The 16,251-nt window shown below is 38.5% G+C and overlaps 1 protein-coding gene across 1 annotated transcript in view; it reads left to right on the plus strand.

Annotated features, from left to right (window-relative positions):
- Positions 1–16,251, plus strand: part of LOC104382137 (guanine nucleotide-binding protein G(q) subunit alpha) — a 144,049-nt gene that overhangs the window by 90,903 nt on the left and 36,895 nt on the right. Inside the window, exon 3 of the mRNA XM_086629734.1 lies at positions 13,262–13,416. Coding sequence (XP_086485860.1) covers positions 13,262–13,416 — 155 coding nt within the window. The remainder of the gene's footprint in view (positions 1–13,261; positions 13,417–16,251) is intronic.

Below are 16,251 nucleotides of genomic sequence, written 5' to 3' on the forward strand. Positions count from 1 at the left end.
CACACAGTGAAGTGATTTCTATTTCTGGGATCCTCAACAGCAAAAATGGCAGATTTTTACAGGACGCGTCAGGAAAGTATTCACTAGCTACGCAATTTCAGGACCCGTGTGTAAAAATTTCAGCTACATTTGTTACTAGCAGGAGACGTGAAAGTGCCTAATTCATAATTCATTGCAACTCTAACATGCCACACACGCAAGAGTAAATGTTAAGTAGGTGTTTTTTGAAGTATTAAGTATGGTTTTTTCGGTCTTTGCAACCTGCTGTTCAGTTTTTGGACACTGATGTCATCCTCCAGCTCAGCTTTCCTAGCCGTGGCAATATCTGAAGAGTGACCAGCCCATGCAGTCACTAACAAGCAAAGTTGTAATGCTTAAAGTGATCTGACCTCATAACAATGTTACCTAAGAAAGAAAGTAGCCGAAAGTCCCCTAGAAATCTTGAGGGTCTGCCTGAAGAGTTAGGAACATAAAACTTTTAAGAGATAAAAAAAGCCTATCATTTTTGTTTCACAGATCTGATACTATATAGAACATATTTTATGTCTAAAAATGACGCAGCTAGATGTAGTGAAAAACTAAGGAGAGAATGAATAACTAAAATCTGAAGTTGAAATTTCTGTTTCTGTCTTTCACCTCTCTTGTCAGGGAGAACATAGGGCAATTGAGAAGATACTGAGTTATCTCCTACGGAGCTTAGATCTTGTGTAGCCGAGATGGGGAGTGAGAAGTTCCCCTTGTCACTTCCAATGACAGATATTTTGGTTTTGTTCCTTCTCAGACCGGGACCACAAGGAACAAAAGATGCTTAGAAATCACTGTGATGTTAGTAATTAAATGTAGTCAAATAATTTCAAAGATTAGAACACATTTTAATTTCATTTTGCTTTTGAAAAACAAATTTATACCTGTAATTTTCATCAAGCCTGAAGTCTCTGAAACACCACTATATCTTAAATGGGGCTGTATGCTTGGTAAATTGCCTGGTATACCAGACTCAAGGAAAGCATTGGAGACACTGTGGTAATTAAGACTTTCATGACAGAGAACAAGTGTTCCAGCATACTACAATTGTGCGTTCCCTTCTAGGCAACCTGGAGCTGGAAGATTTTTGAGCAGTTCCTTGGAAATTGTGTACAATTTCCCATCTTCATGGAAAAGTTTGCCTGCAGAGCTACCCTTTGCTTACTCTGTATCTTACTTCTTGGTGATGTGTTGCTTCTTAACAGATGTGGTGCAAAAATTTGTTCTTAAATGATTTTTTGCATGTCATTGAAGGACAGGTTAGTGATGAGAAGTCAGTGAGGATTGTGTAACGTTATGATCACTGTGCGTAACGTGTATGCACTGTTTTTGTTGAGGGTTTGTGTTGCGTTGCAGGGGTTTGATCAGCCCAGTGAGGGCATTACTGAGATGATTATAGAGTTCGTGCCACAAGTCATTCCATTTAGGCAGAGAGATGCCAGGGTTTTTGGAATATATTATGTCAGGAGTATAGTAAAAGTTACTAATAGTATACAGTATAGTATATTGGCACTATACTGACGATACTACGTGTCATATTATGGACTAGAACTCTCTGTGTGCATACTTATTTGCAATGAAATGGCTCTGTGTAAATTAATCTGAAGTTCTAATGGATTTCAGTTCACCCAAGTGAGGTTTCTCCCTTTCACTGTGAAAGAATGAGGAAGCTATTATTATACACCCTTATTTCCCTCTTTGTGCCTGCATAGTTGTGTATATCTTCACGTTGCAGGTGGAGCCATGGTGAGGAAGGTACTGCTCCAACAGGTTTTGTGAGGCTCTGGCTGCCTTACATGTAAATAACTATTGCACATACTGACTTACAGCTGCAGCATTCTCACTCTTGAAGTGCCACAATACACATCTTTAGTTTACGCATTTAAGTTCAACCTACCAGAAACCACTGGGACTATTGAAAGTCGCTGTGGCATTTTCCTTCTGTAGGTGAAATAGGTGAAGTAAATGTGTCTTAATATGTTTTAACAAAATGGAGAGCATTCTAAATTAGAGATGTCTAATGTAAAATGTGGCATGATTTTTAGGCAGGAACTTACAAGCCTTGTGTTTATGAACACTGACCGTTGCATCTGCATTTTAATTTAATCATAGAAATATAAGAAGATTGCATGGTAGAATGGGCAGGGAGCCGTTTAGCTATCGGTTAAATTATAAACATTTTGAATTGGGAGCTGTCTCAAATTTCTGTTGAGATTTTCCATAATTTTTTGGATGTTATAATTTTAGACATTTGCACATATAGTTCTTGGAAATGAACTTACTAAATATGCTGTCCAAGTAGGTCCTAGCTTTTTAAAAATAACTACCATACAAAAATTGAACTTGCTTCGTGCATGAGATTGAAAATTTAGCTTTCAGTTGTATTTTTTATGTTATATAGTGTGACCCAGAAGCTAAAGACTTTGCTTAAGGGAAGTGGTATTATATTTATTTCAGTGTCTTTTCCGTTCTAAGTGTGTTGATAAGGTTCACTTTTCCCCACTTTGTCTTGTGACCTGATCTCAAACAAAGCTAGGCGATGAGTGTTTTTTAGCAATAAAAATAAATACCAGTATAACAAAACAATAAGAGTTCTTCTCTATACTTTGTCTTCGTTGTCCATCAGCTCATTAAAAGGAGTTCAGTCTTTGGGGGGCTTCACAAAAGAGCCACCGTTGGCAGGCACTTGGCAGCAAGTGGATGACTTATTTCTTAAAATTTCTGCTGTTTAATCCAATTTTTCATTATCTGACTGTCAGCTAGCTCTGAAATCCTGTTACAGTTTTTCTGAGAGACATTTCAGATTTGATAGCAGTTTCTGACTCGTAACTGAGCAATAACGGGACAACAGTAGCCTGTGACAACATCAGAGTTTTGAGGTGTTTATCCCTTCTAGTCCGTTTCCTAGGTGGTATCTGCTCTTCACGGGAGGGGAACATGTAAATAAATAAGCTAACAAAACACAGAGAAAAGAAGCTCTGTGGGTTTTCTTGTAACATCTCATGTATCCACAGTTTGGTGTGGCTTCCCTGACCCTGCATGTTTATTGTGAATCAGGCAACTGAAAAACATTCTGTGCCTTTTGTCTGTTTTATCCTTCCATTTTCTATGGGGTCGTGAATTGTCCAGAGGAAGACAACAGGCTAGTCTTCTGACTTCAAAGATTTTGAGATGATCTGTGGGCTTTCTTGCTCCATACAAAGGCTATGGAAGAGAGAAAGCAGCATTGCTATTTTATGCCTTTTTCTTGATGAAGCGTTTCTTCAGACATCTGGCTAATGCTTCATTCTGAAGACTGATGCTGCTTCACAGGAAAAAAAAGATGACTGATTTACTTCCTTCTGTAACTGGTAACATGAAATGGGTATTTGGCATCGAGTATTTTTTTCCTAGTTTATTTGGCTAACTGCTATTGTTCCCGTAGTTAACCACTGTGGTAATTCAGTAAAATATTACTTTGAGTAAATTAGTAAAACCTAGCTTAATTTAAATGTACCAAAGTCATTAAAGAAAGCAAGAACTTTGTAGTAGTGTAGTGTCAACTCATTGGTGGAAGGGGAGTCTTGCACAAATCCTAACTGCCATTAGTTTAGTCCTACGGCACAAGAAGCAGAGCCTTGAAAAGTGTGAACCTTTTTCTTAATGATAGTGCTGATTTACAAGAACTTTTTCTCGTGTACCAGTGTAGGTTTTAAAAACACATGGCAATCTACGTTTTTCATGTATGATGTGTTTAGGCAGAATCAATGTCATATCTTCACCTTATCTGCTGAAAGATGTATAATTCTGCTGTGTTTTGGTTAAAGGGAGTGATAAGAATATATAATTCTGCCTCAGAATTATCTTCTTTCCCTTTCTGGAGGCATACTGTTCTAAAAGAATTGTCTTAGAATTAAATAGTACACTTAAACAGCACATTATAGCATAATTAAAAGCTTCCATGGAGCGGAGAAGAACTGAAACCGAAAAACAAAGAAAAGGAAAAAAAAAACGCTATAAGCAAGATAAAAGGCAATGTATTTTGTTTGATACGGGAAGCTTCTTGGCTCTTGTAACAAAATAAACTTTTATTTTTCCTTCACACCCTTTTAAGGACATTTCATACAGTATGAAGCTGAGCCAGAATTATTCAGCTGTAGAAAGCTATGCTGAATCTGTGAAACCTGTTACTTGGAGGAGGATTTTCTTCAGATAATCACAGAGGCATTTCGCTAAATTGAGGTGATAGTTTAGATGAAGTGTATTTTTTTTACCTGGGGACCTGTAAGACGTGTGAGTTTGTGTTTGCTCATGGGCATCTGGGTAACATGGAAAGGTATGCCGTTTAACACTCCGGTGACTTGCGATGTGGGCACGTGAGGTTTTGTACTCCTTCAGTAACCTCGTTAGAACTTACAGAAGAGTTGCTACCATTTGAAGGTAACAATTACTTTATCTTACAGGACCGAATCATAGTCTTAAGTGTAATGATAATCAGGTAGCTGCAGTTAATTGAACACCAGTATGATTACACTTTCACCACTGGAAGCGATTGACCTGTGGGTTGTGACAATTTTATGTAGCTGCACTTAGTGGTACTTCAGACCTTTGTGAAGTGTTTTGGGATCTTTAGGTTAAAATGCTATGTTATATAAAACAAAAATATAAAGGTCAATATTTATTTTTTAGAGATACGAATTCGGGAAGATTTTTGTCATATTAAATCTGGAGTTACCGATTCTTTTACCAGAGTTTTCTTAGAACTACTATGAACAAGATTGTCCAAAACTTATCCATCTTTGTAGAGGAAGAAATGCCAAAGACTTTTAACAGCTGAAGTTACCTAAGATCACTGCAAGACTAGTTCATTTTGCTTCATCAGCTTCTTCGTTCTTTTAGTAGAGCAAGAATGGCTTATGGATGCTTCATTTCTCTTCTGCTCCATGTTTTTCTGTTTTCTCTTTTGTTTTGAAAACCTGGTTTATTCTGTAGAGGTTCATTGCCAGAATCATTTGTGAAGAAAGTGTTCCAGTTGATGAAAGTGTTATTAGTTATGGGGCTTCAAGAGGAAGAGGGTGAATAGTGGTAAAAGTGGTAGTTCAGGCCTTTACATGGAATTAGATATTCTACCAAAGTAACAGTAATGTTTATATTTTTATGTTGCTCTTATTTGTTAAGCAACAGCTTAACAGTGATAGCCAGGCCACCTGAAGTTTATATATGGAAAACAGGAAAGCTGGACAGTAAGTAGAAAAATGATCACACCCTTTTGTTGCCCCATACTAAGATTTCCCATGGTAGAATGAGTCTTAGCTTTGGGCTCTTGAGATCTATTTGCTTCTAAACATTATTCTCTACTCTGTGCTGCTGTAATTGCACTGTCCCATAGCTTTCCTTTCCCCAAATAAACGATGCATATGGTCCATCTCATAGGAAGACATCTCATGTTTCATGAAGAGAAACTGTACTTTTATATACTTAAGTTTCAGACTCAGCTAACTTTGTAACAATTACTCATACTTGGTGAATTATTTATTAGAGAGGAAGATAACTTTTTACTCTTCTGCCTGACATCAGAAAAAACTTATTTTGTTGCTGTCAAAATTTTTGTTTATAAGAAGAGGATCAGAAACTTCAGGATAGGATAGTACGATAACTGTAACAGAGTACATCTATGAAGGTCTGGATTCTATATTTAAATTCTACACATAACCTCTCATGTCTTCTCATTTGACATGACTCACGTATCTCTAACACTTGCAAGAGAATCTGCTAGAGTGACAAGAAGTTGTTTCTTCGCGTTTCTCTTGCTGTGTTATTAAACCAGGTTTTTTTCAAGGACTATAGCGATAATATGACCTTTAAAATGCAAGTTTCAGAATCCTTTTCTATTATCTATATAGAAATTTTGATAAAATCCTTTATAAAAGCTTGCTTGAATGTTCTGGTTGCAGCTCTGAAGTGGTGACTTAGTGTTTGTCTTCCATGTCTGGTGCAGCTTAAAAGAAAGTAAGACGGCAAGAAAATTCAGGGCTGTGATTGCAGCCTTTATTTACCAATAAAAGTCTTATTATGTGTAGACATCCGTTATTCTAGTGTTTAGAAACATGAAAGTATTAGAACTAGTGTTTAATGACACATTTTAAATGGATTGAATTTCCAGCTTAAGTCACAAGATAAGAGTCCTGAGAGAGCTGGCGGATGTCATTGCCAAACCCCTGTCCATTATCTTTGCACAGTCTTGGCTCACTGGGGAAGTTCCGCTGGACTGGAGGCTGGCGGATGTTACCCCCATTTACAACAAAGGGCGGAAGGAGGATCCGGGGAACTACAGGCCTGTCAGTCTGACCTCGGTGACGGGCAAAGTCATGGAACAGGTTATCTTGAGTGCTATTAATGAGCACATACAGGTTAACCGGGTGATCAGGCCCAGTCAACATGGGTTTATGAAAGGCAGGTCTTGCCAATCAAACCTGATCACCTTCTATGATGGGGTGACCCTCCTGGTTGATGAGGGAAGGGCTGTGGATGTAGTTTTCCTTGACCTCAGTAAAGCCTTTGATACAGTCTCTCATAGTGTTCTGGTGGAGAAACTGATAACTGCTGGCCTGGACAGGCACACCCTCCTTTGGGTTAAAAACTGGCTGGATGGCCGGGCCCAAAGAGTGGTGGTAAATGGGGCTAAATCCGGCTGGAGGCCGGTCACCAGTGGGGTTCCCCAGGGCTCAGTGCTGGGTCCAGTTCTGTTTCACATCTTTATCAATGACCTGGATGAGGGGATTGAATGTACCCTCAGTAAGTTTGCGGACGACACCAAGCTGGGAGGCTGTGTCGATCTGCTCGAGGGTAGGGAGGCCCTTCAGAGGGATTTGAACAGACTGGATCGTTGGGCTGAGGCCAATGGCATGAGCTTTAATAAGGCCAAGTGCAGAGTCCTTCACTTGGGGTGTAAAAACCCCAAGCATCGCTATAGGCTCGGGGAAGAGTGGCTGGAGAGCTGCCTGGCGGAGAAGGACCTGGGGGTGTTGGTTGACTACCGGCTTGATATGAGCCAGCAGTGTGCCCAGGTGGCCAAAAAGGCCAATGGGATACTGGCATGTATCAAGAATAGTGTGACCAGCAGGAATAGGGAAGTGATCCTGCCCCTGTACTCGGCACCGGTGAGGCCGCACCTGGAATATTGTGTCCAGTTTTGGGCCCCTCGATTTAAGAGAGATATTGAGCTCCTGGAGCAAGTCCAAAGAAGGGCGACTAAACTGGTCAAGGGGCTGGAAAATAAAACTTATGAGGAGCGGCTGAGGGAGTTGGGGCTGTTTAGCCTGGAGAAGAGGAGGCTGAGGGGAAACCTGATTACAGCCTACAAATACTTGAGAAGGGATGGTGGGGAGGTGGGGGAAGGGCTCTTTACATTAGTGATGGGTGATAGGACAAGAGGAAATGGGTATAAGCTTGGTCAGGGGATATTCAGGTTGGATGTTAGAAAGTATTTCTTCTCTGAAAGGGTTGTCAGCCACTGGAATAGGCTGCCCAGGGAGGTGGTTGAGTCCCCATCCCTGGATGTGTTTAAGAATAGGGTGGATGAACTGCTCAGGGATATGGTTTAATGGGGATTAGGGACAGTTGGACTGGATGATCTCTGGGGTCTTTTCCAACCTAGAAATCTATGAAATCTATGAATCTATGGTTTGAGTCCTTATTTCACTGTACTGCCCATATGCCGTGGATTACGGGGTCCCTTATCCTCAGCTTTTTTAGAGACAATGACCAGTAACAAAAAAAAATTTTCTTCATGCAAACTTGTTTTTTTTAGGTTCTGTCACATGTCTCTGGAATTATTTTCCAAAGAGCTTATGCTATTTTTTTCTTTCCAAAGGTCAGAATGTGAAACAGGAAAGGGTGACAAGGCCTGATTTAGGTTGTTTGATACCCTATTAACCTTTGTCAGCAACTGAAGGATCATTAGCATTGTACCAAGCCTTGTTTCACCAATTCATAGCACACTTTATTAATTTAAATACAGTTCTTTGGTATAGAACATCATGAAACCTCCACCTTGTTTACCCTAGTCCATTCTATGCTCAAAAGTCGCTCAAGGGAAGCAGCATTCTCTTTACAGTCCTATTCCAAACTACTTTTTGTGGGCTGCTGCGTAAAACCACCTTGCTACATTGGGCTGATTATCAGTCAGAAGCTGCAGCTTTCTGACATGTTACAGAACACATCCCCCAATTTTCTAGTTTTCATGACAGTGAAATAGACTAGTATTGCTCTCTTTGAACGTTTATACCTGCTTCAAATATCTGCAGGTTTGCAGCTGTCTCCAAAGCAGCATATCCTGCTATACAGCCCTGTAAGGGAAGGTGTTTGTATAAACCACACTTGCAGATTACATGTCACCACAGTCTGAATCTGTGACTAATATTGTTGAGATGGCATAAATAATAATTTCTGCTTTTAAGCTGCATTATGAAGAATTTCTGTGCACACCCCAAGAGAGACAAAAACATGGTCATGATGATGCCTTTGTAATGACTTCGATTCACGTCCTGGACTACCTGGACCTGATTACATGCCATTGGTCTCAATTTTGTAATCAATGTAAATTACACTAACCAGACCTAACTAATATTGCTGTGCTTAATTTTTTAGTTACTGACAGCCAAGCACTACAGCCACAGACTTTTTCTGATTGGTTTGGGAAATCCTTTTACAAAACAGAGGACGTTCCCTCCCATGTAAGAGAATTCTTCAGACGGGCACCTTAAAATCAGCTAGTCTGCAGAGGCCATTGATATGAAGCAACCTTACCTGCTGCATCTCAAGCGTACTACTTTCTCCTGTGGACTTAAGAACCCAGAGGAATTTCTTTTAAAATAGACTGTGCATTTCTGCCTGCCCTCCCTCATATAAATCATTCTGGTAGTTTGGAGTGCTGATTTGAGAAAATTACAGAGACTATATCAAAAGGAATATAAAGGTATGATCATTTTTCCATGCTTGCTACATTGATTGGAGCCACTGTTGTAAGGCTCCAAGTGGTTGATGGACATACAGAGAGAAACCAGTCCATTGACTGGCCCAATTAGTCCCTAAGAAGCATAGGAGCATAGAATGGTTTGTGATGAAAGGGACCTTAAAGATGGTTCCAACCCTTCTGCCATGGGCAGGGACATCTTCCACTAGGTCACGTTGCTTAAAGCCCCATCCTAGCTGGCTTTGAACACTTGCAGGGATGGGGTGTCCACAGCTTCTCTGGGCAACCTGTGCCAGTGCCTCACCACCCTCAGAGTGAAAAATTTTTTCCTTAGATCTGATCTAAATCTATCTTAAAGATTTGTATTAAGATACCTTCTTTAAGTTTAAAGCCATTGCCCCTTGTCATATAACTACACGCCCTTGTAAAAAGTCCCTCTCCAGCTTTCCTGTAGGCCCCCTTTAAGTACTGGAAGGCTGCTATAAGATCACCCCGGAGCCTTCTCTTCTCCAGGCTGAACAGCCCCAACTCCTTCAGCCTGTCTTGATAGCAGAGGTGCTTCAGCCCTCGGATCATCTTTGTGGCCCTACTCTGGACCTGCTCCAGCAGCTCCATGTCCTTCTTGTGTTGGGGACTCCAGAGCTGAACGCAGTATTCCAGGTGGGGTCTCACAAGAGCAGAGTAGAGGGGCAGAATCCCCTCCCTCGACCTGCTGACCATGCTCCTTTTGATGCGGCCCAGGATACAGTTGGCTTTCTGGGCTGCCAGCGCACATTGCCGGCTCATGTTGAGTTTCTCATCCATCGGCACCCCCAAGATCACCTCCTCAGGGCTGCTCTCAATCCATTCTCCATCCAGCCTGTACTTGTGCTTGTGCTTGCCCCAACCCACGTGCCGGACCTTGCACTTGGCCTTGTTGAACTTCATGAGGTTCTCACAGGCCCACCTCTCCAGCCTGCCAAGGTCCCTCTGGATGGCATCCCTTCTCTCCAGTGTGTCTACAACACCACACAGCTTGGTATCATCAGCAAACTTGCTGAGGGTACACTCGATCCCACTGTCCATGTCACCAAGAAGGAAAAATTATGAAGATAGTGAGTAGAAACTGATATGATGTGAAGCCTAGAGATTAAAAAATTACTATTAATGAATTGTTTTCGAAAGAGTGTTGTCAGAAAGTCCAGCATAAAAATATAGTGCCATTTAAGCTCAAAATTAGCTTTTAACACTCTCACTAGGTTTCTGAGGGGAATGAAAAAAGAGAAAGGATAGCTATTTCAGCATCTTCTCAGGCTCAGATTTCCTGCTTTCAGAATCCAATACTATTCCCAAAAATTTCAGCTTTTCTGGGATCCTAGTTGCATAAACTGTATTAATGATGAGTCCTTAGATTTTTTTCATATTTGAGTGCTAACATCAAAAGTTATGTTCCAAATTTGGTATTTAGGTTAGTAGAAGGGAACTTAAGCCAGTAACTAGCAGTAGTGACACCACACGTCATGCACGATTGATTCTTCTTCTGTATTAAAATTATGCTTCTCCATCTCACAAGGTTTCACTAGAATTACTTCTGACTTGTGCCAGGGCAGATGAAAGAAAAATTAAGCCAAGAGATGAGATCCTCTATTTTCATCTGTCTCCACCACCTGAAATTAGAAGCCAGCAGAAGATGTTGCCTGACAGAGACTCTCAAAGAAAGAGAAATTGTTGTCTGCAGGAAAGTATAGTGCCTCTGAGAACAGGAAAGCATAGCTGAGGATTAATAAATATTTGAAATCTCTGTGAAGGGGCATTACTTTTTTAAGAGAAGCAGCACTGATGTGAAGAGCTGTGTATCAGTAGGGCAAAAGCTGTCATGAATCTGGCCAGGAAAGCAGAAGCAGTGTTCACTAAGGAAATGCTGTTTCATTCTAAAAAGTTGAGTTGTTTTTTCAAGGATGCAACTTCTCAGTATATAACATAGTTTATTTTTTAAGTTTTGTCACAGTGCAAAGTCGTATTAATTGTAAGGCAGAACATGCAGAACCGATAAAACAATGCAAGATCTTAGACAACTTTGTAGTAGTAAATCTAGATGGGTAACTGAATAAAGTAATTACCTTTTAAGAATTGCTCTTCTACCAGTGTAGAATACTTGAGCACCTGTTAGAAAATGTTTAGGAACTGTTGGAGAAATACTTCAGTTATGACTGATTTCAAGTGAAAGCTTTTGAATAGTAACTTAGTCTTTTAGCTCTGTTAGCGTTTTTTTATCAGTTGGCCATAATTTCAGGGCTCGAGTTCAAAAGAAATTAAAATCAATATCTGAATATATTATTTTATCAGTTTATCACAGGCTGCAGGAAAATATGCAGGGTATCATTCTTTTGGAAGTCCAAAGGACAATCAAATACAGAACTGAGCTTGATAAGATATAAAATAATTTAAAAAAAAATAACAATAATTACCCACTTTCACAAGAACTTTGGTTTGTGTTTTGTCTAGTACTATTTCTTGTTAATTGCTGTGAGAAGGTAGGGACCCTTTGTGATTTGTCCAGACATTTTGGGGATGCATGGACATGATCCGAAAGAAAATATCCTTCATTAGAACTTTGGAGATTTGGGCTCTGATAACAAAGAATACATGTTCTCCATATCTCTAAGACACACATTTTCACATTGAACTAGCAGTTTTTTCTTTCTTCTTGAGTAAACAACAGTTACAGGTATAATATTTTGTTAAGTAATGGGCAGTAACATTATTCTCCTGGACTGTCTAAAAAGGCGGGTGGGGATTGTATGTGTGTAAACAGGTTAAATTTATTTAAAAATGGTAAGAACAGTCATTTCAGTGTACCTTCACCTGATTTAAAATGGAGAGAGGTTTGTGTCCTCACTTCAAATACAGACTAGGTATGAGAGTTGAATTCCTCAGTTCTATTGCTTGGCCATGTTTTCATCTGTTGTCTTCTCTGCAGGCGCGTCTATGTGTGGTATATTTCTACACAGATACATACATTTATGTATTTGTTACTGAAATGTGTACATAATACTTCGAGGACACGTTAGAAATCATTCTGCTGTATTTCCTTGGTAGTTCTGACTCCACAGGCTTTAACAAAATTTTAAGTATTTAGGAGGGTAATGGATTTATTTTCTATTAGTCAGGGATTATTTTCTATTAGCAACTCCCAATTTTAGACGTTCCTTTTTAAGAATCTGCATAATTTATAGTACAGATTGAAACTGGAGACAATTTCTAATCATCTTGCTTCTCTTTTATAGTAGTAACTTCTGTACTTTTGTGGTAACATTAAGAACTTTTTAAATCAATTGAGAGATTGATTAAATTTAAATTTTAATTTAAATGATTTAAATAATTTAAATAAAATTTTTATATTTAAATTTAAATTTTAATTTAATTAAATTTGAAAAGCAAATTCCTTCCCACCCTTCTGTTCTTTCAGCCACCATCAGAGTCTAAATCTGTCCAGTTGTTTAACTAGTCATCATTTAAAAATGATGTTTTATATACTCTAAGATTATGCCTAAAAAATTAAAAATCAAAACTTTCTTTAAAATGAACTTAATTAAATACAAATTTTAATGTGAATGCTTCATCCATTTCCTCTAAATAACACTGGATTGGAGTAAGCATAATCTGAAATAGGGCTTATATGTACATTTATAAATTCACTTTCTGTCTAATATCATATTTAGCACTATTTGTCTTTGGACACACTGTATCATCACTCATTCCTAATTTACTCGGTACTCTTATTCTAATTCTTTCACCATTTACTTCAAGGTCGTCTCCAATAAATCAATGTTACTATTTCCTTCCTACACCGTCACTAAATTCATTCACATGAGTACAGATTTCGGTAAAATATCCATCTTTGAATATTTTGTGGTTTTACTTTTTTTTCCATCTTTATGTTGTCCAAGTGTTCCGGGTTTACTTGCTAAAGAGTGGTTCAGTTGGTAAAATGGATGGTAGGTAACAGTGTCTTTTAGCAAGAAAGGTAAATAATATGCTGATCCATGTTGAGATCTATATTGTTTCCATTAAAAAGTGAAGGTTTTTTCTGTTCTTCCACATTTCTGGAACTCCCTGTAACAGTTGTCTCATTTTTCCATCTTCTCAACCTTCTTCATGGTACTTGATTTTTCAAATTACATATACATGTTGGTGATACGGTCAAAATTAAAATTATTCTTGTTAATTATGTTCACTGTGTATGAGCTATCTGCGAACTTAGAAAATGAAGTAAATTTTACTGTTTTGTTTGTTTTGGATTAGGCTCATGCACAGTTAGTTCGAGAAGTTGATGTAGAGAAGGTGTCAACTTTTGAGAACCCATATGTAGATGCAATAAGAAGCTTATGGAATGACCCTGGAATTCAGGAGTGTTATGATAGACGACGGGAGTATCAATTATCAGATTCAACTAAATAGTAAGTACATGGTGACTACAAACAGCTATATGACATTTTCCGTTTCTAACAAAAGTTAATTTTTACTTTTTAGCTTCTTATACTATATGTCTGTGTACACATTTGCATGCATATGCAGCACAAACATACCTGAAAATGCACTTAGAAAATTGAATTCAGAGGATGCTTTAAGAATTGGAGTACATCTAGTTTAGAATTATATCTGTGTTTGTTTCACAGAATGGCAGTCTGTGATCATTTGAAGTCTTAAAGTAAGATTCTAACTGGGGATAGTTAATCACTGATGTTTTCTTTTGTTACGCCTGGTCAGGCCCTTACTCTCCTCTGACATACACTCACAAATGCAAGCTGGGCAAAAATACTTTCATGTGATGTGGTAGTAGTGAATACTGGCAAGTGCAATCAAGGTGGACCTCCATACAATTCATAAAATTTCTAATGCCCCAGAACTCCTGTTTTGCTAGGTTTTCCCTTTTTCCCTCACAGGTTACTTTTGCAGTCGTGTTGGTGAGGTAACTAAGCAAGGGTTCTTAGGTTTTATTGAACTGTCATTCTTTTATGGAAACAAAGCCTAAACTTTAAAGAACATGGCTTTAAGTTAAACCCTGTTTGTTACAGATCAACACTCATAAAAATGCATATGCGACTAAACTATGACTGAAATGTTACGCCTTTAGTTTCTTGGGGCAGGAATCTGATAAAATAACACTGTGAAATTTAACATTGGAATCTCAGGACTACCTGAAGGTTGACTCCATGAAATTCAGTTACTCTTGAGTAATGTAGCATATAGCTCAGATAAAATTTCTTGTCTGTTGTTGAAGAAATGGATGATGTTAGGGGTTGATGACCTTTTGATGTTGACCAACGTTAAAAATTACAGCATAGTTAGTTATTACAGCTGTGACAAAAACCTCCACGGTCTCCACATGAATTTTTGTATTAGCTGTGAAAATTATTCTGATGATATTGTTCCAGTCTCTTGTCAGTTTTACATGAATGGAAGGAAGCCTCTTACTGAGGAAAGCACAGAAGAACAGGAGGGCACCATGAAGCTCCCATTAAGCTCATTGAACAGGGCTATAGACATGAGAGGTCTGGGATGATATTTATCTGCGCAGTAGTCTGAGGATTCTTATCTAGCATAACACTCCATGTGTGATTTAGTCAAGACAAACTTGTTAGTATCTTGCTGATGCAGTTTAGACAGCTGAAGAGCTATAGATGTATGATGTAGGTCTCTTCAGGTTTGCTCCCATGCTGTCACCACACCATGTTTTTCTCCTGCTATATTTGCCCTGTGGATAGGGTTCCTGTTGTGCTATGCAGTTTGCTGTCCTGTGGAGCTGATTACCTTCCCAGCCTACCACTTTTGTCATTTGTGCACGCATATTTTGTTGCAGAGTGGTGCAAAGCACAGTGGCATCTCTCTTGTATTGCTTGGATACTCACTCTCCCCAAAGATACTATACTCTGCTTTGGGGTTTTTTTTTGTGGTAAGAAAGCAAATAGAATATTACATAAAGTGAAAAACTTCAGGGTGCATAAATGGTGAAAAGCATAAGTGGAAGGTAAAGCAGAATTTGTCTTACATTTTGAATTTCTTGTATTTGTAGGTGCTAACTTTGTTTCTGCAACAGATGTGATACTGTTTTTAAAGTTGAAATTATGTATTTCGTGTGCTTGCCTTAGAGAATAAAATAGAATTACTCTCCAAAGTAGGAAATAATCATCTGATGCTACTTCGGATCAGATTGTGCTGAATGCCATAGTTTTGACCTAGTTCTAATGAATTTCTCACTGTAGTAGATCTTTTAAGTACTGCTGAAAATAGTAGGGGATAATTCATTAAGAAGCTATGGAAGCAAATTACTAGTACATTGCCTTGCAAAAGGTAAATGTACTAGCTGCTTGGTTGTTTTTCAAACTCAACATGTTTAGCAATTTAATATGACTTTTTGCAGATTTCTTGACTTTAATCTGTTATAGTTCATACTATGGATTTCTGCAAAATCTGTTTTGAATTAGAATTGTGAATCACTGTATGTGAGTCTTTAGAAGAGCTTCTTGTATATTTATGCTTGCAAGTAGAGCTTTTTCAGGTATGTAAATCCAGTAAAAGCAATTAGCAGAAACCAAAGAAACATTATTTCAAAAATACAGTGTGTATGTTTAGCAAGAGGACACCCAAAGAGAATTTGCTAGCTTTAAATCCTTGTCACAAAGCAAGAAAACAAAATGCTTAAAACTTACTACTGGGATTCACAAGGCAGTAAGGCAAATTTTCTAAGCATCCTGTGCCCATTGATTTGATGAGTCTTAGTAATTACTTCTGACTCGATGTATATAAAATAGTTTGTGATCCCCCAGATCTCTTGTAAGCATATGTGCCAATATGTCTTTGTAAGCATATGTGTCAATTTCACATGTGTTCTTCATTCATCCCTTGCATGAGCCTCTCATCTTCTCAGTAGTTTTCCCATGTTTTTATAGTAGTAGTATTTTCAGTCTGTTCCCTGTACTGCTTTTTTTTTCACCTGTCAATGTTATCACACGTTGTCTTCCTAAATCTCTTCTTCCATATTTTCTGTTTCTTTTGTTGTTTCTACATTCTGTTCCGGGTTTCTAATATATCTTGTATGTTTCTGCACTTTCACTTTCTGTCATATTTTGGCCTGCTTTGACATTGTTAGCTACACTTTTGATGTTTTTATACTCACTGCTAGTACCCTGGAAGAATACATCAGATGTGTGTTTACCAGAAGAGAGGAGGGGAGTGTTAAAGAAAATTTCCTGCGTCATGGGAGTTGATTTGAACCTCTTGGAGGCTCAGCA

Source organism: Tauraco erythrolophus, chromosome Z, assembly GCF_009769465.1.
Source record: "Tauraco erythrolophus isolate bTauEry1 chromosome Z, bTauEry1.pri, whole genome shotgun sequence".
NCBI classification, from domain to species: Eukaryota; Metazoa; Chordata; class Aves; order Musophagiformes; family Musophagidae; genus Tauraco; species Tauraco erythrolophus.